General features: G+C 55.2%; 1 protein-coding gene across 1 annotated transcript in view; it reads left to right on the forward strand.

The window, feature by feature from the left end:
- The window catches only part of LOC139229997 (guanine nucleotide-binding protein subunit alpha-12-like), an 86,120-nt gene that overhangs the window by 22,582 nt on the left and 40,593 nt on the right, over positions 1-22,945 (forward strand). Inside the window, exon 2 of the mRNA XM_070861708.1 lies at positions 12,756-12,806. Coding sequence (XP_070717809.1) covers positions 12,756-12,806 — 51 coding nt within the window. The remainder of the gene's footprint in view (positions 1-12,755; positions 12,807-22,945) is intronic.

The following is a 22,945-nucleotide window of genomic DNA, read 5'->3' on the forward strand; positions in this document are numbered from 1 at the left end:
CACTGCCCCGCCCCCAGCCTGCCGCCATTGGCTGACACGCCCACCATCTTCAGGCCCACAGCAATGTGGTTGACTCTCAACTGCCCTCATGTCGCCCAGCAAGTCACTCAGTTGTACCAAACCGCTGGGGAAATGCTTCACCGCACGGACTGCAGCGGTTCAAGAAGGCGTCTCACCAACCCCCCCCAGACCCACCGTTCTCGAGAGGCAATTGGGGATGGGCAATAAATGCTGGCCTTGCCCAAAGGGCGTAGCCTATGGGAGAGAAGAGTAGGGAGCCCTCCCCAGAGGTTCCCAGCAGCCGTACCTCAGCACTTACACCGCGATGGAGCCGCATGGGTTTCGGGACCGAACCGTTGTAGTGCAAACCAGATAAAATGTTTGTCAACTCGACTGAAGCAGAAATGCGATACAAAGAAAGACCCTTTTGGCAAACTGTCACTGTGTTTTAGACAAAAGGTCTCTTCCCACACACAAGAAAATATCCCAGAACGATATAGCGCAGAAGGAGGCCATACGGCCCATCTCTCAGGCCCAGCAGTTAATTCCACTCCTTAGTTCTTTCCCCATGGCCGCACAATGTTTTTTTCTCCTTAAATTTACAAACATTAATGCTAACAAATTATATTCCCACACTACATTCCTACATTACAACAGTGACTACACCTTAAATAAAGGAGTACTTCATCAGCTGTAAAGCACTTTGGGACGTCCTGAGGGTGTGAATGGCGCTATAGAAATGAACATCTTTCTTTTTCTTTTAAAGAGTTTAAAAAAAAAAAGCAATAAAGGACTTGAGAGAGAGAGCGAGAGAGTTAAGGTGACTGAAAACGAAAGGGAAGAAGTGGGTGATTCTCTCTGGCTAGTGAATGGGGCCTGTTGTCAGGCTGTGGCACTCGGTCAATTTTTCGACCAAAGAATCCCATTTTCGGTGTGGGTGTTCCGGAAACTTCTCGGAGATCAACCAGACACTAAAAGCGGGCGACTCCTCAAGTCTGAACAGTGCCGCGCAGTGGACAAGAGTGTGGGCTGAGTGTAGCAGCCCCCATGAAAAAGCAAAAAAGAAAGACTTGCATTTATATAACGCCTTTCACGACCACCGGATGTCTCAAAGTGCTTTACAGCCAGTGAAGTACTTTTGGAATGTAGCCACTGTTGTAATGTGGGAAACGCGCCAGCCAATTTGCGCACAGCAAGCTCCCACAAACAGCAATGTGATAATGACCTGATAATCTGTTTTTGTTATGTTGATTGAGGGATAAATATTGGCCCCAGGACACCGGGGATAACTCCCTGCTCTTCTTCGAAGTAGTGCCATGGGATCTTTTACAGTTACCTGAGAGAGCAGACGAGACATCTCATCCAACAGTGAGGCATTCCCTCAGCACTGCACTGGGAACGTCAGCCTAGATTTTTGTGCTCAAGTCCCTGGAGTGGGACTTAGAACCCACAACCTTCTGACTCAGAGGCGAGTGTGCTGCCCACTGAGCTACGGCTGACACATTTCTGTAATGAGCAGCATTGCCGGGAGCCTCGTTAAATCCTTCGTCCTGCTCTGAGTAAATGGGGCCTAGTCTCAGGCTTTGGCACTCGGTCAATTGTCGACCAAAGAATACCATCATCTGCAGCACAGTGGGGGCGCCGAATCTGATTGGTCGCATTCCAGGAGCTTTCGTCACATGACCGACCGCCCCACCCCTGACCACCCTGCCCCCACGCTCTCGCCATTGGTCACCCGGCATGTCCATCGTCACGGAACCCCGCCTTCTCACACCAGTCGGCAAGCGGACTCTTTGGATGGTGAAACTGCCTCCCACCCCATCTCCGATATTTATTATCATTAATAAGCGAAGAAAATGCTTAAAAAAACCTCAACTTTTTCCAATGCAGCTTCATATGATTTTGCTCCTCTGTGTCGTTTGCAGCAGGGACCTGGAGAATTATACTCCATTCCTGGGGATTCCAGAGCAATCCAGGAGGGCTGACCCTCCTACAGCACAGTGAAGAGGAGGCAGGTGGGGTGACGTCCATTTAAAACTGAGGTGGGGAGGAATTTCTTCTCTCAGAAGGTCGTGAATCTGTGGAATTCTCTGCCCCAGAGAGCTGTGGAGGCTGGGTCGTTGAATATAAGGTTCACTCGGTTGATTCCTGAGATGAAGGGGTTGTCTTATGAAGAAAGGTTGAGCAGGTTGGGCCTATACTTATTGGAGTTTAAAAGAAAGAGAAGTGATCTTATTGAAACTTATAAGATACTGAGGGGGCTCGACAAAGTAGATGCAGAGAGGATGTTTCCCCTCGTGGGGGAATCTAGAACCAGGGAGCGTTGTTTAAGAATAAGGGGTCGCCTATTTAGAGCTGAGCTGAGGAGGAATTTCTTCTCTCTCAGTGTTGTGACTCTGTGGCATTCCCTGCCCCAGAGAGCTGTGGAGGCTGGGTCATTGAGTATATTTAAGGTGGAGATAGACAGATTTTTGAACGATAATGGAGTAAAGGGTTATGGGGAGCGGGCGGGGAAGTGAAGCTGATTTCATGATCGGATCAACCATGATCTTATTGAATGGCGGAGCAGGCTTGAGGGGCCAAATGGCCTACTCCTGCTCCTATTTCTTATATTCTTATATTTAAGGCGGAGATAGACAGATTTTTGAACGATAAGGGAGTGAAGGGTTACGGGGAGCGGGCGGGGAAGTGGAGCTGAGTCCATGATCGGATCAGCCAGGATCTTATTGAATGGCAGAGCAGGCTCGAGGGGCCACATGGCCTACTCCTGTTCCTATTTCTTATGTTCTTATGAGACATGTTGCCCACACTGTGCTGCCCCGAGATCTCCGGGGAATGCACCAAACTTGCGTCTCCCCGAAGGATGGACTGCGACTTGTGATGGGATTACCCCCCCCCACCCCCCCCTTTCTTGGACCAGAGTGGATGGTCTATGCGTGGGTTGCCAACCCTCCAGGAATTAAAGACACATCTCCAGGACACTGTTGCTAGCATCGAAACAACTGCAATTCTGAGGGGGGTTGACGGGGTAGATGCTGAGAGGCTGTTTCCCCACGTGGGTGAATCTCGAACTAGGGGGCAGGGGTGTAGTCTCAGGATAAGGGGGTTGGACATTGAACTCTGAGATGAGGAGGAATTTCTTCACTCAGAGAGGGTGGTGAATCGTTGGAATTCTCTGCCCAGAGGGCTGTGGATGCTGAGTCTCTGAATATATTCAAGGCTGAGATCGATAGATTTTTGGACTCGAGGGGAGTCAAGGGATTGGGCGGAAAAGTGGAGTTGAGGTCGAAGATCAGCCATGATCTTATTGAATGGCGGAGCAGGCTGAAAGGGCCGTATTGCCTCGTCCTGCTCCTAATTCTTATGTTCTTATTGACACACAGGATTACATCGGATATACGGCACAGAAACAGGCCATTCGGCCCAACCAGTCCATGCCGGCGTTTATGCTCCACTCGAGCCTCCTCCCATCTTTCCTCATCTAACTCTATCAGCATAACCCTCTAGTCCCTTCTCCCTCATATGTTTATCCTGCCTCCCCTTAAATGCATCGATACTATTCGCCTCAACCCCTCCCTGTGGTAGTGAGTTCCACATTCTCACCACTCTGGGTAAAGAAGTTTCTTCTGAATTCCCCATTGGATTTCTTGGTGACTATCTGGTATTGATGGCCTCTAGTTATGCTCGTCCCCACACTCTCTCCGTATCCATTCTCAAAACCTTTCAGAATTTTAAAGACCTACCCTTTCGTGATAGGTACACGCTCACAATGGGAGGAAATGTCATAGGGGCATTAATAATCATGTTTTTGAAACATTTCTGTGAATGCTGTTCTAAAAGTATTGGACATGGAGGAGAAAGGCTTTTTGACTGACAGTCAGCAATCATCCAATCGGGTAATGAGGAGTCTATCCGCTCTCTGATTGGAAGGCGGTGTGCAGCATGTGTGAGCCTATTGGTCCCCCGATAGCAGGCATGATGAGGGCCATATAAGTGCAAGTGTTCTTTGTATAACTCCGCACTGTGGGATAATGTGGAACAGATGGATTTCTTGCACCTAATTGCAGTTTATCGAGAAATCCTAACAGTTTCCCGTCTCGGTGTTGTCTTGGCTCAATGCCACACTTGGGGATCGCAAGAGGTCAAAATACATGAAACCCAACGGGGGAATACAGGAAAATCTCGATCGTGATCTGATCAAGCACCAAAATAGTTGGAAATTTACAGTGTTTATTTACTCTTTGTAAAGCTGCCAGTCACCTTTTTTAAAAAAAAAAAAATTCCTTCACGGATGTGGGCATCGCTGGCAAGGCCGGCATTTATTGCCCATCCCTAATCGCTCCATAGAAGGTGGTGGTGAGCCGCCTTCTTGAACCGCTGCAGTCCGTGTGGTGAAGGTGCTCGCACAGTGCTATTCGGGAGGGAGTTCCGGGATTTTAACCCTGCGACGATTAAGGAACGGCCGATATATTTCCAAGTCGGGATGGTGTGTGACTTGGAGGGAAACGTGGAGGTGATGGTGTTCCCATGCGCCTGCTGCCCTGGTCCATCTAGGGGGTAGAGATTGCGGGTTTGGGAGGTGCTGCCGAAGAAGCCTTGGCGAGTTGCTGCAGTGCATCTTGTAGATGGTGCACACTGCAGCGCTGTCGGAGATGTCGTCTTTCAGATGAGACATTAAACTGAGGCCCCTTCTGCCCTCTCAGGTGGACGTAAAAACTCCCGTGGCGCTATCTCGAAGAGGAGCAGGGGAATTATCCCCAGTATCTTGGCAAAATTTATCCCTCAATCAACATAGAAAGAAAGACTTGCATTTATATAGCACCTTTCACGACCACCGGAAACATAACACAAACAGATTATCTGCTCATTAGCACATTGCTGTTTGTGGGAGCTTGCTGTGCGCATGTTGGCTGCCACGTTTCCTATATTACAACAGTGACTACACTCCAAAAGTACTTCATTGGCTGTAAAGTGCTTTGAGACATCTGGTGGTCGTGAAAGGCACTATATAAAACCAAGTCTTTCCATTTTTTTCTTATCTTTTCCTGAGCAAGGAATGGGAAAAATCAGCCAAGGAATTTGGGCTGAGATTAATTTAGGATCTTCACAGCTGACCGAGAGAGTTTAATCATGCAGCTTGTATTGGATTCCGATCTCCGATCTCTGCGATGAAAGGTCAGTGTGCTGATCTATTGACCCAGAGCTTCCTTGGGTTTAATAATTGTAGCAAACACTGCAGTAAATTACCGAGGGAGTGCTATATTGCCCGTAGTGTTGTCCTTCAATAAGGCCTTTGCTTGTTCCTATGATATAGATTGACATTGACAGTTCAATGGCACTATTTGCAGAAGGGCAGGGAGCTCTTCCAAGGCCCTGAGCAAATATCCGCCTTCAGCCAACACCAGAAAGGCAGGTCCATAACCAGTCATCGTCTTGCAGTGGCTCAGTGGGTAGCACCCTCGTCTCTCTGTCAGAAGGTTGTGGGTTCAAGTCCCACTCCAGGAACTGGAGCGCATAAATCTAGGCTGACACTCCCAGTGCAGTGCTGAGGGAATGCTGCACTGTCGGAGGTGCTGCCTTTCGAATGAGACGTTGAACCCGAGGCCCCGTCTGCTCTCTCAGGTAGATGTAAAAGATCCCATGGCCATTATTTCGAAGAAGAGTAAGGGAATTATGTCTGGTGCCAATATTTATCTCCCAATAAACAAGTTTATCTGGTCATTATCACATTGCTGTTTGTGGGAGCTTGCTGTGTGCAAATTTACTGCCATGTTTCCCACATTACAACACTGACTACACTCAAAAAGTACTTCATTGGCTGTAAAGTGCTTTGAGACGTCTGGTGGTCGTGAAAGGCGCTCTATGAATGCAAGTCTTTCTTTCTTGCTGTTCTGGGGATCTTGACGTGCAGATTTGCTGCTGCGTTTGCTTTAAGAACATAAGAATTAGGAGCAGGAGTCGGCCATTCGGCCCATCGAGCTTGCTCCAACATTCAATAAGATCATGGCTCCACCTTCATATCCCTTGATTATCCTAGAGTTAAAAATCTATTGATCTCAGCCTTGAATATACTCAGCGACTCAGCATCCACAGCCCTCTGGGGTAGAGAATTCCAAAGATTCACCACTCTCTGAGTGAAGAAATTCCTCCTCGGCTCAGCCCTAAATGGCCGACCCCTTATCCTGAGACTGTGACCCCTGGTTCTAGACATTCCAGCCCGGGGGAAATAATCTCTCAGCATCTACCCTGTCAATCCTCCCTCAGAATCTTGTATGTTTCAATGAGATCACCTCTCATTCTTGTAAACTCCAGAGAGTTTAGTCCCATTCTATGCAATCTCTCCTCATAGGACAACCCTTTTATCCCAGGAATCAGTCTGGTGAACCTTTGTTACATCGCCTCCAAGGCAAGTATAATCCTTCCTCAGATAAGGAGACCAAAACTGTACGCAGTACTCCAGTGTGGTCTCATCAAGGCCCTGTACAATTATAGCAAGACTTCCTTACTCTTGTACCCCAACAACCCTTGCAATAAAGGCCAACATGCCATTTGCCTTGCTAATTGCTTTGTCTTGGGGTTGCCAACTCTAGTTGAACGTATTCCTAGAGGTTTCATCACATGACCTCGCACCTCTAACCGTCCTGCCCAATTTACCCCAGCTCCAGTATTTTTATAACAAACAAACAAAAGTGGTCAAGGGAACATGAATGTGACACAGTTAATCTCCCGGGAGATTAATCTTTAATTCCTGGAGACTCCAGGGAAAATCTGGAGGGTTGGCGACCCCGGTTTGTCGATATAACAACAGCCGTGGTGATTCGATGTAAGCTCTTGTACCTGCAATGCTTCGAGACAATTCTGAGCGATGTGATTATTCGTCAACGCATAAATGCAAGTCTTTCGAATGTTCAGAGTTAAAATAGATTGAGAGGAGTTATTTCTGCTGGTTGGCGTAGGTGTACCAGAATGATACCTGGACTTCAAGGATTAAGTTACGAGGAGCGACTTCACAAATTAGGGCTGTACTCCCTAGAATTTAGAAGGTTAAGGGGTGATCTGATCGAAGTTTTCAGGATATTAAGGGCAAAAGAGAGGGTAGATAGAGAGAAATTCTAGGACAGGGGGGCATAGGCTAATAATTAATGCCAGAGTTTCAGGAGTGAAAATAGGAAACACGTCTACACACAAAGGGTGGTAAAAGTTTGGGAATCTCTTCCACAATCGGCAATTGATGCTAGATCAATTGTTAATTTTAAATCGGAGATTGATAGGTTTTTGTTAACCAAAAGTTATTGAAGGATATGGGGCAAAGGCGGGTATATGGAGTTAGGTCACAGATCAGCTATGATCTCATTGAATGGCGGAACAGGTTCGAGGGGCTGAATGGCTTCCTCCCGTTCTTATGTTCCTAAAATAGTTGACACGGCGCCAACTTTATGCCTTTCTGAAGTGTGCACTGCGAGTCGGGGAGTTGCGGTTGAACGTACAAGCCTAGGTCTGTAGGCCCGAGACCAGACAACCATTCCCGTGCGTGCGTATTAAGGGGCCTTGATCGCTAATGAGAGAACAGGAAAGGGCCTGACTAATTATTGCCCATTGGTGTGATAAAATCGACTGCTGACTGGAGTCTCCATTTGCCAAAATAACGTTTCATCAAAAGAATGTTGTAAAAAATGACTTTTGTTATTTCAGTCTGAAAATTATTTGTCAGTCCCCGCCCCCCAAATAAAATTACTTCAAAAATGTCCTGGTTGCTGTGCAGGCTGGGAGTTGTAGTCTTGGAATCCTGTGACCAGACTACTGTTCCCAGAGTGCATAGCATGGCTGCCTGACCAATCAAAGAGTGCGGGCGGCCGCAGTGGGGGAGCGAGGCAGAATGCTCCGATAGTTGCTCACTAATGTCACAACGATCATCTGTTATTCCTGGCCAGGCCGACAGAGCAATGCACCCAGTCTCATTGACAAGTGACTAAAACCAAATGGCTGCAATTTAACAGAAAGGAAAAAAAAAGAAAGACTTACATTTATATAGCGCCTTTCATGGCCACCGGACGTCCCAAAGCGCTTTACAGCCAATGAAGTACTTTTTGGAGTGTAGCCACTGTTGTAATGTGGGAAAACGCAGCAGCCACATTTGCGCACAGCAAGCTCCCACAAACAGCAATGTGATAATGACCAGATAATCTGTGTTTGTTATGTTGATTGAGGTGAGAACTCCCTCGCTCTTCTTCGAAATAGTGCCCGTGGGATCTGTTACGTCCACCTGAGAGAGCAGACGGGGCCTCGGTTTAACATCTCATCTGAAAGATGGCACCTCCGACAGTCCGGCACTCCCTCAGCACTGCACTGGAGCATCAGCCTAGATTTTTTTTTTTGTGCTCAAGTCGCTGGAGTGGGACTTGAACCCACAGCCTTGCATTTATATAGCGCCTTTCACTACCTCGGGCCGGCCCAAAGCACTTCACCGCCAATGATGCGCCCTTTGAGGCGTCATCACTGTTGTAAACGTAGGGAACATGGCAGTCAATTTACGCACAGCAAGCTCCCACGAACACTGAGGTGATGAAATGATCTGATCAGCTCTCTTCAGCAGGGCCGATGGCAACATTCAAAAGAGACTAAAAAGAAAAGAAAGAAAGACTTGGATTTATATAGCGCCTTTCACGACCACCGGACGTCTCAAAGCGCTTTACGGACGACTAAGCACTTTTTTTGAAATGTAGTTACTGTTGTAAAGGAAGGAAATTAAGATAAAATTGGATAAATACTTGAAATGGAATCGAAAACATTTACAGGGCTACGGGGAGTGGGATTAATTGGACAGCTGTATCAAAGAGCTGTCAGTGGCACGATGGGCCGAATGGCCTATCTCCTGCGCTGCACCATCCTATGTTCTAGTGATGCTGTTTGATGGATAAACATTGGACAGGACACCGGGCAAAGGGGGTGGGGGCGGAGGTGAGGGGGGCGATAAAGAGAAAAATCAAGTAAACGTTAAATGTATATAGAATCTGGGTTAGACCACTCTCGGAGTCCATGTGTGCACTACTGGTCTCCATACTACAAAAAAGATATTGAAAAAAGAAAGAATTGCATTTATATAGCGCCTTTCATGGCCACCGGATGCCCCAAAGCACTTTACAGCCAATGAAGTACTTTTGGAGTGTAGTCACTGTTGTAATATGGGTAATAAGAACATAAGAAATAGGAGCAGGAGTAGGCCAGACGGCCCCTCGAGCCTGCTCCGCCATTTAATACGATCATGGCTGATCTGATCATGGACTCGGGTCCATTTCCCTGCCCGCTCCCCATAACCCCTTATTCCCTTTATCGGTTAAGAAACTGTCTATCTCTGTCTTAAATTTATTCAATGTCCCGGCTTCCACAGCTCTCTGAGGCAGCGAATTCCACAGATTTACAACCCTCTGAGAGAAGAAATTTCTCCTCAGCTCTGTTTTAAAAGGGCGGCCCCTTATTCTAAGATTAATACATAAATGCTCTACGTTGAAATAGCTCAGAAGACTGATGGCTTCTCGGACTTTGTGCCAATTGATAGTTTGGGGTTTTACTTTTTGAAATGTCTCCGTGTGACTGATTTAAGAGACAGGGCTTCAGTTGCTCTTGGCCGAGGCGCCAGTAGTGGGCGCTGTGGTGACCTGGGCCGCGGAGCCTGTTGCGGTGACCCCTGCTGGTTAGTGTATGCTACGGCAGGCCAGTAAGGGCGAGTTTGGGTCCCATTGTGATGCTCCTTGACGGTCGAATAGCCCGGCGCGACTGGAGAGCTGGTGGCTTCAGGAGAGGAAGGGAGCAAACAGTGGGGGGAGGGGGGCGTGGAGAGGGAAGGAGATAGTCGAGCCGCATAATTGGTTCTGTTAACGAGGGCCCCAGCTGAGAGATCTGCACTGCTTCTAATAACTCTGGGAGTTTATAAGTTGGCAACGGGTTCACTTTAAGAGTTGAGGCCTCTGAAGCGTTTTCGCTCCATATGGTAGACAGGTGTTGTCTTCTTCAGCATTGGAGCAGGCTGCCAGCTTAAAGGGGTCCAGCGGCTGGTTTGTGGAGGCAGACATTTTACCGCACGGGCTTCTTTGTTTTCGGCAGAATTCCCCCTCCGCCTCTCAGGAAATGAGCTGGCGGTTCAGGCAGGCAGCTCGCCCTGCCTCTCTCTCCACCCACGATCCTCTCTGCCGCCCGGCCCACGCGCCAAGCGCAATGTCTGGGTCCGTCGGTCCTTTGCCGGGACAGGCTAATCAAAGAAACTTGCACGGGGTCGGCAGGTTGTGGTGCTCGTCATTTAGCAGGAAAGAACTTGCATTTATGCAACAACAACCACCTGTATTTATATAGCGGCCTTTAAGGTAGTAAAACGTCCCAAGGCGTGTTACAAGACAGATATTTGACACCGAGCCGCATGAGAAGAAATTGCGGCAGGTGACCAAAGAGGTAGGTTTTAAGGAGCGTTTTAAAGGAGGAAAGCGAGGGAGAGAGGTTTAGGGAGGGAGTTCCAGAGCTTGGGGCCCGGGCAGCTGAAGGCACGGCCACCGATGGTGGAGCGATTTATAATCAGGGATTATATACATCATCCTTTCATAACCACCGGACATCCCAAAGCGCTTTACAGCCAATGAAGTACTTTTGAAGTGTAGTCACTGTTGTAATGTAGGAAACGCGGCAGCTAATTTGCGCACAGCAAGCTCCCACAAACAGCAATGTGATAATGACCAGATAATCTGTTTTTGTTATGTTGATTGAGGGATAAATATTGGCCCCAGGCCACCGGGGATAACTTCCCCTGCTCTTCTCCGAACTAGTGCCATACAATCTTTTACATCCACCTGAAAGAGCAGACGGGGCCTCGGTTTAACGTCAGGACATTGCCCCATTGCCAAAGAATTTACAGGCCACATAGATCGTAAGAAGGGCTTTGTCAGGGACTTATCTTAAACGATAAGGGGATAAAGGGTTATGGGGAGCGAGCAGGTAAGTGGAGCTGAGTCCATGATCGGATCAGCCAGGATCTTATTGAATGGTGGAGCAGGCTCGAGGGGCCTAATGGCCTACTCCTGCTCCTATTTCCTATGTTCTCTGTGATAGGAGAGTGCTCTTTCAGCAAAGAGTCAATAAAAGAAGGAGTGACTTGCATTTAGATAGCACCTTTCCTGACCGGGCATCTCAAAGGGTTTTAGAACCAATGAAGTGCTTTTTGAAGTGTAGTCACTGTTGTAATGTAGGAAATACAGCAACCAATTTAAGTACAGCAAGCTCCCACCAAGATAAATTACCAGATAATTTGTTTTAGTCATGTTGATTGAGGGATATATATGGGCCCAGGACACTGGGGATAACTCCCCTGCTCATCTTTGGAATTGTGCCACGGGATCTTTTACATACTCCTGAGAGAGCAGGCGGGGCCTTGGTTTAACATCTCTTCTGGAATACGTCACCTCCGACAGTGTAGCGCTCCCTCAGCACTGCACTGGGAGTGTCAGCCTAGATTTATGTGCTCAAGTTCCTGGAGTGGGACTTGAACCCACAACCTTCAGACTCGAAGGCGAGAGTGCTGCCCACTGAGCCACAGCTGACATCTTTCTGTCAATGATTTATTCTCTGAATTCACGAGTTTGAACTTGTTCTCTCTGGTTATGTATCTCAGGAAAACACGCAGATTGCTGAGTTAAAGCCCAGCATGTAACAATCCCTGAACACTCCGGGAGCGACAATATAACTCCCAGTGCCGACCAGGCTGGCTGTGCTTCACTGTGCCACACGGTGGGGAGTTTGGGCCCTGTGTGGAGCCGATTCCCTCGTCTCTTCAACATTCTGTCGCTCTGACTCCAGAGCAGCTTTGGCAGGCAGGCAGACGCAGCCCAGTTGGGCTGCTGCTCCGACTGGGAGGCTCCCGGAGACTTTCTGACCTGATGTGTGGCTCTGGGAACATCGAACTGACAGTGTGTGTGTGTGTGTGTTTGTGTGACAGATTCTGTGTGTGTGTGTGTGTGTGTGTGTGTGAGGCTGTGTGTGCGTGTTTGTGTGACAGATTCTGTATGTGTGTGTCAGGCTGTGTGTGTGTGTGTTTGTGTGACAGGCTCTGTGTGTGTATGTGTGTGTATGTGTGAGACTCTGTGCCTGTGCATGACAGACTGTCCGTAAAATAAATTAAAGACATTAATTTATATAGCACTTTCACAACCACAGGATGTCCCAAAGCACTTTACAGCCAATGACATACTTTTGGAGTGTAGTCACTGCTGTAACATAGGAAACGCAGCAGCCAATTGGTGCACAGCAAGCTCCCACAAACAGCAACGTGTTAATGACCAGGTCATCTGTTTCAGTGATGTTGATTGAGGGATAAATATTGGCCCCAGGACACCGGGGAGAACTCCCCTGCTCTACTTCAAAATAGTGCCGTGGGATCTTTTATGTCCACCTGAGAGAGCAGACGGGGCCTCGGCTTCACGTCTCATCTGCAAAATGGCACCTCCGACAGTGCAGCACTCCCTCAGCACTGCACTGAGAGTTTCAGCCTAGATTTGTGTGCTCAAGTCCCTGGAATGGGACTTGAACCCATAACCTTCTGACTCGGAGACGAGGGTGCTGCCCACGGCCGGCTGACCGGCAGTGTCTGTCTGTGTGTCCACGTGTGTGTGTGTGTGTGTGTGTGTGTCTCTGTGTGTCCACACGTGTGTGTGTGTGTGTGTGTGTTGATGTGTATCCATTGGTCAAATCTCTTCTATTTCTCTGTTCCCTCATAGGCTGAATCAGTGCGGTACTTCCTGGATAACCTGGATCGGATTGGCCAGCTGGTGAGTGATGTCACACTTTAGTTAAACACTCCAAAAGAGCGACAACGATGTCCTGAAATCCCCGAGTTAGTGAGTCGACGGCCGGGGTCCTCCTACACGATCCGTAATAAAGAACAGTTCATTAAAGCAGCGAAGTGAATTGATGCTGACAGGGCTACCCCGTTAGAATCAGGACTGTGGGCCGAGACGCCTCTCCCATCACGCCGCTTGTGCGGTGCTCTGGTTATTTTTAACGTTATTCCAATCGGCTCTTGCCCTGGAGGTGCCTGGTGTCAGCCGTGGCTCAGTGGGCAGCTCTCTCTCGCCTCCGCGTCAGAAGGTTTTGGGTTCAAGTACCACTCCAGAGACTTGAGCACAAAAATCCAGGCTGACACTCCCAGTGCAGTGCTGAGGGAGTGCCGCATTGTCGGAGGTGACGTCTTTCGGATGAGACATTAAACCGAGGCCCCGTCTGCTCTCGGGGGGTTGTAAAAGATCCCATGGCACTTTTTCGAAGAAGAGCAGGGGAGTTATATCCAGTATCTTGGCCAATATTTATTCCCCAACCAACATCACTAATAATAGATTATCTGGTCATTATCACATTGCTGTTTGTGGGAGCTTGCTGTGCGCAAATTAGCTGCCGAATTTCCCTCTAAAAAGTGTTTCATTGGCTAAAGTGCTTTGAGACCTCCGATGGTCATGAAAGGCGCTATAGAAATGCAAGTCTTTCTTTCCTTCTCTCACTCTCTCTCTCTCTCTTTCCTTCCTTCCTCCTTTTCTTTTTCTTTTTCTTTCTTCCCTATCAAATTCTTTATTAATCTTACACAACTCAATTAATTCACCCCTTAATCTTCTAAACTGAGGTGACTATAAGCCGAGTCTCTGCAACCCGCCCTCATAATGTAACCCCTTCAGGCCCGGTATCATTCTGGGGAATCTGTGCAGTTCCCCCACCGAGGCCAATATACCCTTCCTGAGGGGCGGGGCCCAGAACTGGACGCTGTGACTCCAGATACAATCTAACCAGAGCTTTCTACACCTGTGACATAACTTCTACCCCTTTGAGATAAAGACCAACATTCCACAGACTTAAAAACTAGAACCAGGCCTTTCAGGAGTGAAATTAGGAAACACTTCTACACACCTGGGCCCCAAGTTTCCACATGATTTGCTCCTGATTTTTAGGAGCAACTGGTGGAGAACGGAGCATCTTAGAAATCGCAATTCTCCACATTTAAGTTTTCTGCAGTTCTAGTCAGCTAGAACAGTTTCACTTTTGAACAGAATTTTTTTCTCCAAAAGGGGGCGTGTCCGGCCACTGACGCCTGATTTGAAAGTTTCCACAGTGAAAACATACTCCAAACTAACTTAGAATGGAGCAAGTGAAGACTTTTGTAGGCCTGAAAAAACCTTGTCTACACATTAAAAAATCAGGCGCAGGTTACAAATTAGGCGTCCAGAACGAGGTGGGGGGGGGGGGGAAGGGAAGTCATTAAATTCTACAATAAATCCTTATTTATACTTCTACAAATATTATACAAATAATTCCAACCTGAATAAAAATTTATAAGCAAAGAAAAGATTAAATAAACCATGTTCCTACCTGTGTGAAAGTGCTTCAGGCCGGGAGAAGGCTGCAGGAAGCCTCACAAGTTGAGGCAGCCGTTCCCGACGGCAGCGGGGGGAGGCAGTGAGGAGGCAAGGAGGCGGGGAGGAGGCAAGGAGGTAGTGAGGGCCTGACCAACGGCAGCGGGGGGGAGGCAGTGAGAAGGCTGCAGGAAGCCTCAGAAGTTGAGGCAGCCGTTCCCGACAGCAGAGGGGGGGGGGGAAGGAGGCAAGGAGGCAGTGAGGGCCTGACCAACGGCAGCGGGGGGGAGGCAGGGAGGAGGCAGCCATTCCCGACGGCAGGGGGAGGAGGCAGTAAGGGCCCGACCGACGGCAGCAGGGGAGAGGCAGTGAGAAGGCTGCAGGAAGCCTCAGAAGTTGAGGCAGCCATTCCCGACGGCAGAGGCGGGGGGGGGGGGGGTGGGAGGGGAAGGCCCCCCTGCCGTCGCTCGGGCCCGTCGGGAAATGGCTGCCTCAACTTCTGAGGCTTCCTGCAGCCTTCTCACTGCTGCAAGAAGCCTCAGTGCTGATCATGGAAGGGCAATGTGGTTTTATTAAAAATTGAACAGCTACAAAGAACTACAAAAATGGCCGAGTGCCAATGTTTCCTTCACACTGCGCGCGTGCGCGAACGCTCCAACACGCATGCGCAGGGTTGCCGGCACGAAAAAAACTCATTTAAATGGTACCCGCCCCCTCCTACTTACAAAATCGGTGCGAGTGGTAGGCTCCGCCCCCTGGGCGCCGCGCCAAGCTGACATCGAGCTGCAAAGCGCTCGAGAATAGCGCGTTTTTTTTCAGGCGCCGTTTTCGGCGCGAAAAACGGGCGCCCAGCTCGGAGGGCCGCCTGTTTTGCCGCATGTGGCCAAAGGGTGGTAGAAGTTCGGAACTCTCTTCCGCAAGCGGCAACGGAGGCTCGATCAATTATTAATTTTAAATCGGAGATTGATAGTATTTTGTTAGCCACAGGTATTAAGGGTTATGGGCAAAGGTGGATTTATGGAGTTCGATCGCAGATCAGCCAATACCTCGCTGAATGGCGGAACAGGCTCGAGGGGCTGAATGGCCTCCTCCTGTTCCACTCGCCCTCTAAATTATTTTTTGGACCTGTCCACTGGCGTTTAGAGCTGAGTGCTTCGGGAGTGGTGGCTGAAGATGTGTTTTTATTAATCAGCGTCTCATCCCTCTCATCATGTGTCCAGGCTGCTTGAGTCCGAGCCAATTCCCAACCACCGAGCGGGCCTGTGCTGTTGCAGTGCACCACTCCCGCCAGCAGGTGGTGGTATTGTAACTCGCCGCGCTGCTCAGTCCCCGTGACACACGATGGGAGGAGGACTATTCACTAAACTTACAGAGGGTGCTTCTCACTCTAAGGGATTCCCTCGTGGGTCAAGGTGCACACTGACCCATGACTAATGCTGAATCCACGGCAAGAAACGTCTCCAGATCCGCAATGACCATTCAGTCTTTGTTGGGTTATTTTGGCTCAGTGTGGCTTACAGTCAGATCTGCCAGCATAGAGACTGTCAGCAATGTACCCTCCCGTGGCTCAGTGGGCAGCACACGTGCCTCTGAGTCAGAAGGTTGTTGGTTTAAGTCCCACCCCAGGTACTTGAGCACAAAAATCCAAGCCGACACTCCAGTGCAGTGCTGAGGGAGTGCTGCACTGTCGGAGGTACTATCCCGCCCTCCCTACCCCTGTGTGTCCCGCCCTCTGTACCCCAGTGTGTCCTGCCCTCTGTATCCCTGTGTGTCCCTCTGTACCCCAGTGTGACCTGCCCTCCCTACCCCAGTGTGTCCTGCCCTCCCTACCCCAGTGTGTCCCGCCCTCCCTACCCCAGTGTGTCCCTCCCTCCTTACCCCAGTGTGTCCCACCCTCCCTACCCCAGTGTGTCCCACCCTCCCTACCCCAGTTTGTCCCACCCTCCCTACCCCAGTGTGTCCCACCCTCCCTACCCCAGTGTGTCCCACCCTCCGTACCCCAGTGTGTCCCACCCTCCCTACCCCAGTGTGTCCCACCCTCTGTACCCCAGTGTGTCCCGCCCTCCCTACCCCAGTGTGTCTCGCCCCCCGTACCCCAGTGTGTCCCGCCCCCCGTACCCCAGTGTGTCCCGCCCCCCGTACCCCAGTGTGTCCCGCCCCCCGTACCCCAGTGTGTCCCGCCCCCCGTACCCCAGTGTGTCCCGCCCCCCGTACCCCAGTGTGTCCCGCCCTCCCTACCCCAGTGTGTCCCGCCCTCCCTACCCCAGTGTGTCCCGCCCTCCCTACCCCAGTGTGTCCCGCCCTCCCTACCCCAGTGTGTCCCGCCCTCCCTACCCCAGTGTGTCCCGCCCTCCCTACCCCAGTGTGTCCCTCCCTCCCTACCCCAGTGTGTCCCGCCCTCCCTACCCCAGTGTGTCCCGTCCCGCCCTCCCTACCCCAGTGTGTCCCTCCCTGCCTATCCCAGTGTGTCCCGCCCTCCGTACCCCAGTGTGTCCCGCCCTCCGTACCCCAGTGTGTCCCTCCCTCCCTATCCCAGTGTGTCCCTCCCTCCCTATCCCAGTGTGTCCCGCCCTCCGTACCCCAGTGTGTCCCGCCCTCCGTACCCCAGTGTGTCCCGCCCTCCGTACCCCAGTGTGTCCCGCCCTCCGTACCCCAGTGTGTCCCGCCCTCCGTACCCCAGTGTGTCCCGCCCTCCGTACCCCAGTGTGTCCCGCCCTCCGTACCCCAGTGTGTCCCGCCCTCCGTACCCCAGTGTGTCCCGCCCTCCGTACCCCAGTGTGTCCCGCCCTCCGTACCCCAGTGTGTCCCGCCCTCCGTACCCCAGTGTGTCCCGCCCTCCGTACCCCAGTGTGTCCCGCCCTCCGTACCCCAGTGTGTCCCGCCCTCCGTACCCCAGTGTGTCCCTCCCTACCCCAGTGTGACCCGCCCTCCGTACCCCAGTGTGTCCCGCCCTCCGTACCCCAGTGTGTCCCGCCCTCCCTACCCCAGTGTGTCCCGCCCTCCCTACCCCAGTGTGTCCCGCCCTCCCTACCCCAGTGTGTCCCGCCCTCCCTACCCCAGTGTGTCCCGCCCTCCCGACCCCAGTGTGTCCCGTCTCGCCCTCTGTACCCCACAGTGTCCCGCCCTCCCTACCCCAGTGCGTCCCTCCCTCCCTACCCCAGTGCGTCCCTCCCTCCCTACCCCAGTGCGTCCCTCCCTCCCTACCCCAGTGCGTCCCTCCCTCCCTACCCCAGTGCGTCCCTCCCTCCCTACCCCAGTGCGTCCCGCCCTCCCTACCCCAGTGCGTCCCGCCCTCCCTATCCCAGTGCGTCCCGCCCTCCGTACCCCAGTGCGTCCCGCCCTCCGTACCCCAGTGCGTCCCGCCCTCCGTACCCCAGTGCGTCCCGCCCTCCGTACCCCAGTGCGTCCCGCCCTCCCTACCCCAGTGTGTCCCGCCCTCCGTACCCCAGTGTGTCCCGTCTCGCCCTCTGTACCCCACAGTGTCCCGCCCTCCGTACCCCAGTGTGTCCCGTCTCGCCCTCTGTACCCCACAGTGTCCCGCCCTCCCTACCCCAGTGTGTCCCGCCCTCCCTACCCCAGTGTGTCCCGCCCTCCCTACCCCAGTGTGTCCCGTCTCGCCCTCTGTACCCCAGTGTGTCCCGCCCTCCGTACCCCAGTGTGTCCCGCCCTCCCTACCCCAGTGTGTCCCGCCCTCCCTACCCCAGTGTGTCCCGCCCTCCCGACCCCAGTGTGTCCCGCCCTCCCGACCCCAGTGTGTCCCGCCCTCCCTACCCCAGTGTGTCCCGCCCTCCCTACCCCAGTGTGTCCCGCCCTCCCTACCCCAGTGTGTCCCGCCCTCCCTACCCCAGTGTGTCCCGCCCTCCGTACCCCAGTGTGTCCCGCCCTCCCTACCCCAGTGTGTCCCGCCCTCCCTACCCCAGTGTGTCCCGCCCTCCCTACCCCAGTGTGTCCCGCCCTCCCTACCCCAGTGTGTCCCGCCCTCCCTACCCCAGTGTGTCCCGCCCTCCCTACCCCAGTGTGTCCCGCCCTCCCTACCCCAGTGTGTCCCGCCCTCCCTACCCCAGTGTGTCCCGCCCTCCCTACCCCAGTGTGTCCCGCCCTCCCTACCCCAGTGTGTCCCGCCCACCCTACCCCACAGTGTCCCGCCCTCCCGACCCCAGTGTGTCCCGCCCTCCCTACCCCACAGTGTCCCGCCCTCCGTACCCCAGTGTGTCCCGCCCTCCGTAACCCAGTGTGTCCCGCCCTCCCTACCCCACAGTGTCCCGCCCTCCGTACCCCAGTGTGTCCCGCCCTCCGTACCCCAGTGTGTCCCGCCCTCCCTACCCCAGTGTGTCCCGCCCTCCCTACCCCACAGTGTCCCGCCCTCCGTACCCCAGTGTGTCCCGCCCTCCGTAACCCAGTGTGTCCCGCCCTCCCTACCCCAGTGTGTCCCGTCTCGCCCTCTGTACCCCAGTGTGTCCCGCCCTCCCTACCCCACAGTGTCCCGCCCTCCCTACCCCAGTGTGTCCCGCCCTCCGTACCCCAGTGTGTCCCCCCCTCCGTACCCCAGTGTGTCCCCCCCTCCGTACCCCAGTGTGTCCCCCCCTCCGTACCCCAGTGTGTCCCGCCCTCCGTACCCCAGTGTGTCCCGCCCTCCGTACCCCAGTGTGTCCCGCCCTCCGTACCCCAGTGTGTCCCGCCCTCCGTACCCCAGTGTGTCCCGCCTTCCGTACCCCAGTGTATCCCGCCCTCCGTACCCCAGTGTGTCCCGCCCTCCGTACCCCAGTGTGTCCCGCCCTCCGTACCCCAGTGTGTCCCGCCCTCCGTACCCCAGTGTGTCCCGCCCTCCGTACCCCAGTGTGTCCCGCCCTCCGTACCCCAGTGTGTCCCGCCCTCCGTACCCCAGTGTGTCCCGCCCTCCGTACCCCAGTGTGTCCCGCCCTCCGTACCCCAGTGTGTCCCGCCCTCCGTACCCCAGTGTGTCCCGCCCTCCGTACCCCAGTGTGTCCCGCCCTCCGTACCCCAGTGTGTCCCGCCCTCCGTACCCCAGTGTGTCCCGCCCTCCGTACCCCAGTGTGTCCCGCCCTCCGTACCCCAGTGTGTCCCGCCCTCCGTACCCCAGTGTGTCCCGCCCTCCGTACCCCAGTGTGTCCCGCCCTCCGCACCCCAGTGTGTCCCGCCCTCCATACCCCAGTGTGTCCCGCCCTCCGTACCCAAGTGTGTCCCGCCCTCAGTACCCCAGTGTGTCCCGCCCTCCCTACCCCAGTGTGTCCCGCCCTCCCTACCCCAGTGTGTCCCGCCCTCTCTACCCCAGTGTGTCCCGCCTTCCCTACCCCAGTGTGTCCCGCCCTCCCTACCCCAGTGTGTCCCGCCCTCCCTACCCCAGTGTGTCCCGCCCTCCGTACCCCAGTGTGCCCCGCCCTCCGTACCCCAGTGTGTCCCGCCCTCCGTACCCCAGTGTGTCCCGCCCTCCCTACCCCAGTGTGTCCCGCCCTCCCTACCCCAGTGTGCCCCGCCCTCCGTACCCCAGTGTGTCCCGTCTCGCCCTCCGTACCCCAGTGTGTCCCGCCCTCCGTACCCGTGTGTCCCGCCCTCCGTACCCCAGTGTGTCCCGCCCTCCGTACCCCAGTGTGTCCCGCCCTCCGTACCCCAGTGTGTCCCGCCCTCCGTACCCCAGTCTGTCCCGCCCTCCGTACCCCAGTGTGTCCAGCCCTCCGTACCCCAGTGTGTCCAGCCCTCCGTACCCCAGTGTGTCCCGCCCTCCGTACCCCAGTGTGTCCCGCCGGCCCTACCCCAGTGTGTCCCGCCCTCCCGACCCCAGTGCTTCCCGCCCTCCCGACCCCAGTGCGTCCCGCCCTCCCTACCCCAGTGCCTCCCGCCCTCCGTACCCCAGTGCGTCCCGCCCTCCGTACCCCAGTGCGTCCCGCCCTCCGTACCCCAGTGCGTCCCGCGCTCCCTACCCCAGTGCGTCCCGCCCTCCCTACCCCAGTGCGTCCCGCCCTCCCTACCCCAGTGTGTCCCGTCCCGCCCTCCGTACCCCACAGTGTCCCGACCTCCCTACCCCACAGTGTCCCGACCTCCCTACCCCAGTGTGTCCCGCCCTCCGTACCCCAGTGTGTCTCGGCCTCCCTACCCCAGTGTGTCCCGCCCTCCCGACCCCAGTGTGTCCCGTCTCGCCCTCTGTACCCCAGTGTGTCCCGCCCTCCCTACCCCAGTGTGTCCCGCCCTCCCTACCCCAGTGTGTCCCTCCCTACCCCAGTATGTCCCTCCCTACCCCAGTGTGTCCCGCCCTCCCTACCCCAGTGTGTCCCGCCCTCCCTACCCCAGTGTGTCCCGCCCTCCCTACCCCAGTGTGTCCCGCCCTCCCTACCCCAGTGTGTCCCGCCCTCCCTACCCCAGTGTGTCCCGCCCTCCCTACCCCAGTGTGTCCCGCCCTCCCTACCCCAGTGTGTCCCGCCCTCCCTACCCCAGTGTGTCCCGCCCTCCCGACCCCAGTGTGTCCCGCCCTCCCGACCCCAGTGTGTCCCGCCCTCCCTACCCCAGTGTGTCCCGCCCTCCCTACCCCAGTGTGTCCCGCCCTCCCTACCCCAGTGTGTCCCGCCCTCCCTACCCCAGTGTGTCCCGCCCTCCCTACCCCAGTGTGTCCCGCCCTCCCTACCCCAGTGTGTCCCGCCCTCCCTACCCCACAGTGTCCCGCCCTCCGTACCCCAGTGTGTCCCGTCTCGCCCTCTGTACCCCACAGTGTCCCGCCCTCCCTACCCCAGTGTGTCCCGCCCTCCCTACCCCAGTGTGTCCCGTCTCGCCCTCGTTACCCCAGTGTGTCCCGTCTCGCCCTCGTTACCCCAGTGTGTCCCGCCCTCCCTACCCCAGTGTGTCCCGCCCTCCGTACCCCAGTGTGTCCCTCCCTACCCCAGTGTGTCCCTCCCTACCCCAGTGTGTCCCTCCCTACCCCAGTGTGTCCCTCCCTACCCCAGTGTGTCCCTCCCTACCCCAGTGTGTCCCTCCCTACCCCAGTGTGTCCCTCCCTACCCCAGTGTGACCCGCCCTCCCTACCCCAGTGTGTCCCGCCCTCCCTACCCCAGTGTGTCCCGCCCTCCCTACCCCAGTGTGTCCCGCCCTCCCTACCCCAGTGTGTCCCGCCCTCCCTACCCCAGTGTGTCCCGCCCTCCCTACCCCAGTGTGTCCCGCCCTCCCTACCCCAGTGTGTCCCGCCCTCCCTACCCCAGTGTGTCCCGCCCTCCCTACCCCAGTGTGTCCCGCCCTCCCTACCCCAGTGTGTCCCGCCCTCCCTACCCCAGTGTATCCCGCCCTCCCTACCCCAGTGTGTCCCGCCCTCCGTACCCCAGTGTCTCCCGCCCTCCCTACCCCAGTGTCTCCCGCCCTCCCTACCCCAGTGTCTCCCGCCCTCCCTACCCCAGTGTGTCCCGCCCTCCCTACCCCAGTGTGTCTCGCCCTCCCTACCCCAGTGTGTCTCGCCCTCCCTACCCCAGTGTGTCCTGCCCTCCCTACCCCAGTGTGTCCTGCCCTCCCTACCCCAGTGTGTCCTGCCCTCCCTACCCCAGTGTGTCCTGCCCTCCCTACCCCAGTGTGTCCTGCCCTCCCTACCCCAGTGTGTCCTGCCCTCCCTACCCCAGTGTGTCCTGCCCTCCCTACCCCAGTGTGTCCCTCCCTCCCCCAGTGTGTCCCTCCCTCCCCCAGTGTGTCCCTCCCTCCCTACCCCAGTGTGACCCGCCCTCCCTACCCCAGTGTGTCCCGCCCTCCCTACCCCAGTGTGTCCCGCCCTCCCTACCCCAGTGTGTCCCGCCCTCCGTACCCCAGTGTGTCCCGCCCTCCGTACCCCAGTGTGTCCCGCCCTCCGTACGCCAGTGTGTCCCGCCCTCCGTACGCCAGTGTGTCCCGCTCCCGTACCCCAGTGTGTCCCGCCCTCCGTACCCCAGTGTGTCCCGCCCTCCGTACCCCAGTGTGTCCCGCCCTCCTTACCCCAGTGTGTCCGCCCTCCGTACCCCAGTGTGTCCCGCCCTCCGTACCCCAGTGTGTCCCGCCCTCCGTACCCCAGTGTGTCCCGCCCTCCGTACCCCAGTGTGTCCCGCCCTCCGTACCCCAGTGTGTCCCGCCCTCCCTACCCCAGTGTGTCCCTCCCTCCCTACCCCAGTGTGTCCCTCCCTCCCCTACCCCAGTGTGTCCCTCCCTCCCGACCCCAGTGTGTCCTCCCTCCCTACCCCAGTGTGTCCCTCCCTCCCTACCCCAGTGTGTCCTCCCTCCCTACCCCAGTGTGTCCCTCCCTCCCTACCCCAGTGTGTCCCTCCCTCCCTACCCCAGTGTGTCCCTCCCTCCCTACCCCAGTGTGTCCCTCCCTCCCTACCCCAGTGTGTCCCTCCCTCCCTACCCCAGTGTGTCCCTCCCTCCCTACCCCAGTGTGTCCCGCCCTCCCTACCCCAGTGTGTCCCGCCCTCTCTACCCCAGTGTGTCCCTCCCTACCCCACTGTGACCCGCCCTCCCTACCCCAGTGTGTCTCAGCCTCCCTACCCCAGGTGTGTCCCGCCCTGCCTACCCCAGTGTGTCCCGCCCTCCCTACACCAGTGTGTCCCGCC

The sequence above is a fragment of the Pristiophorus japonicus genome, chromosome 19 (genome assembly GCF_044704955.1).
Source record: "Pristiophorus japonicus isolate sPriJap1 chromosome 19, sPriJap1.hap1, whole genome shotgun sequence".
NCBI classification, from domain to species: Eukaryota; Metazoa; Chordata; class Chondrichthyes; family Pristiophoridae; genus Pristiophorus; species Pristiophorus japonicus.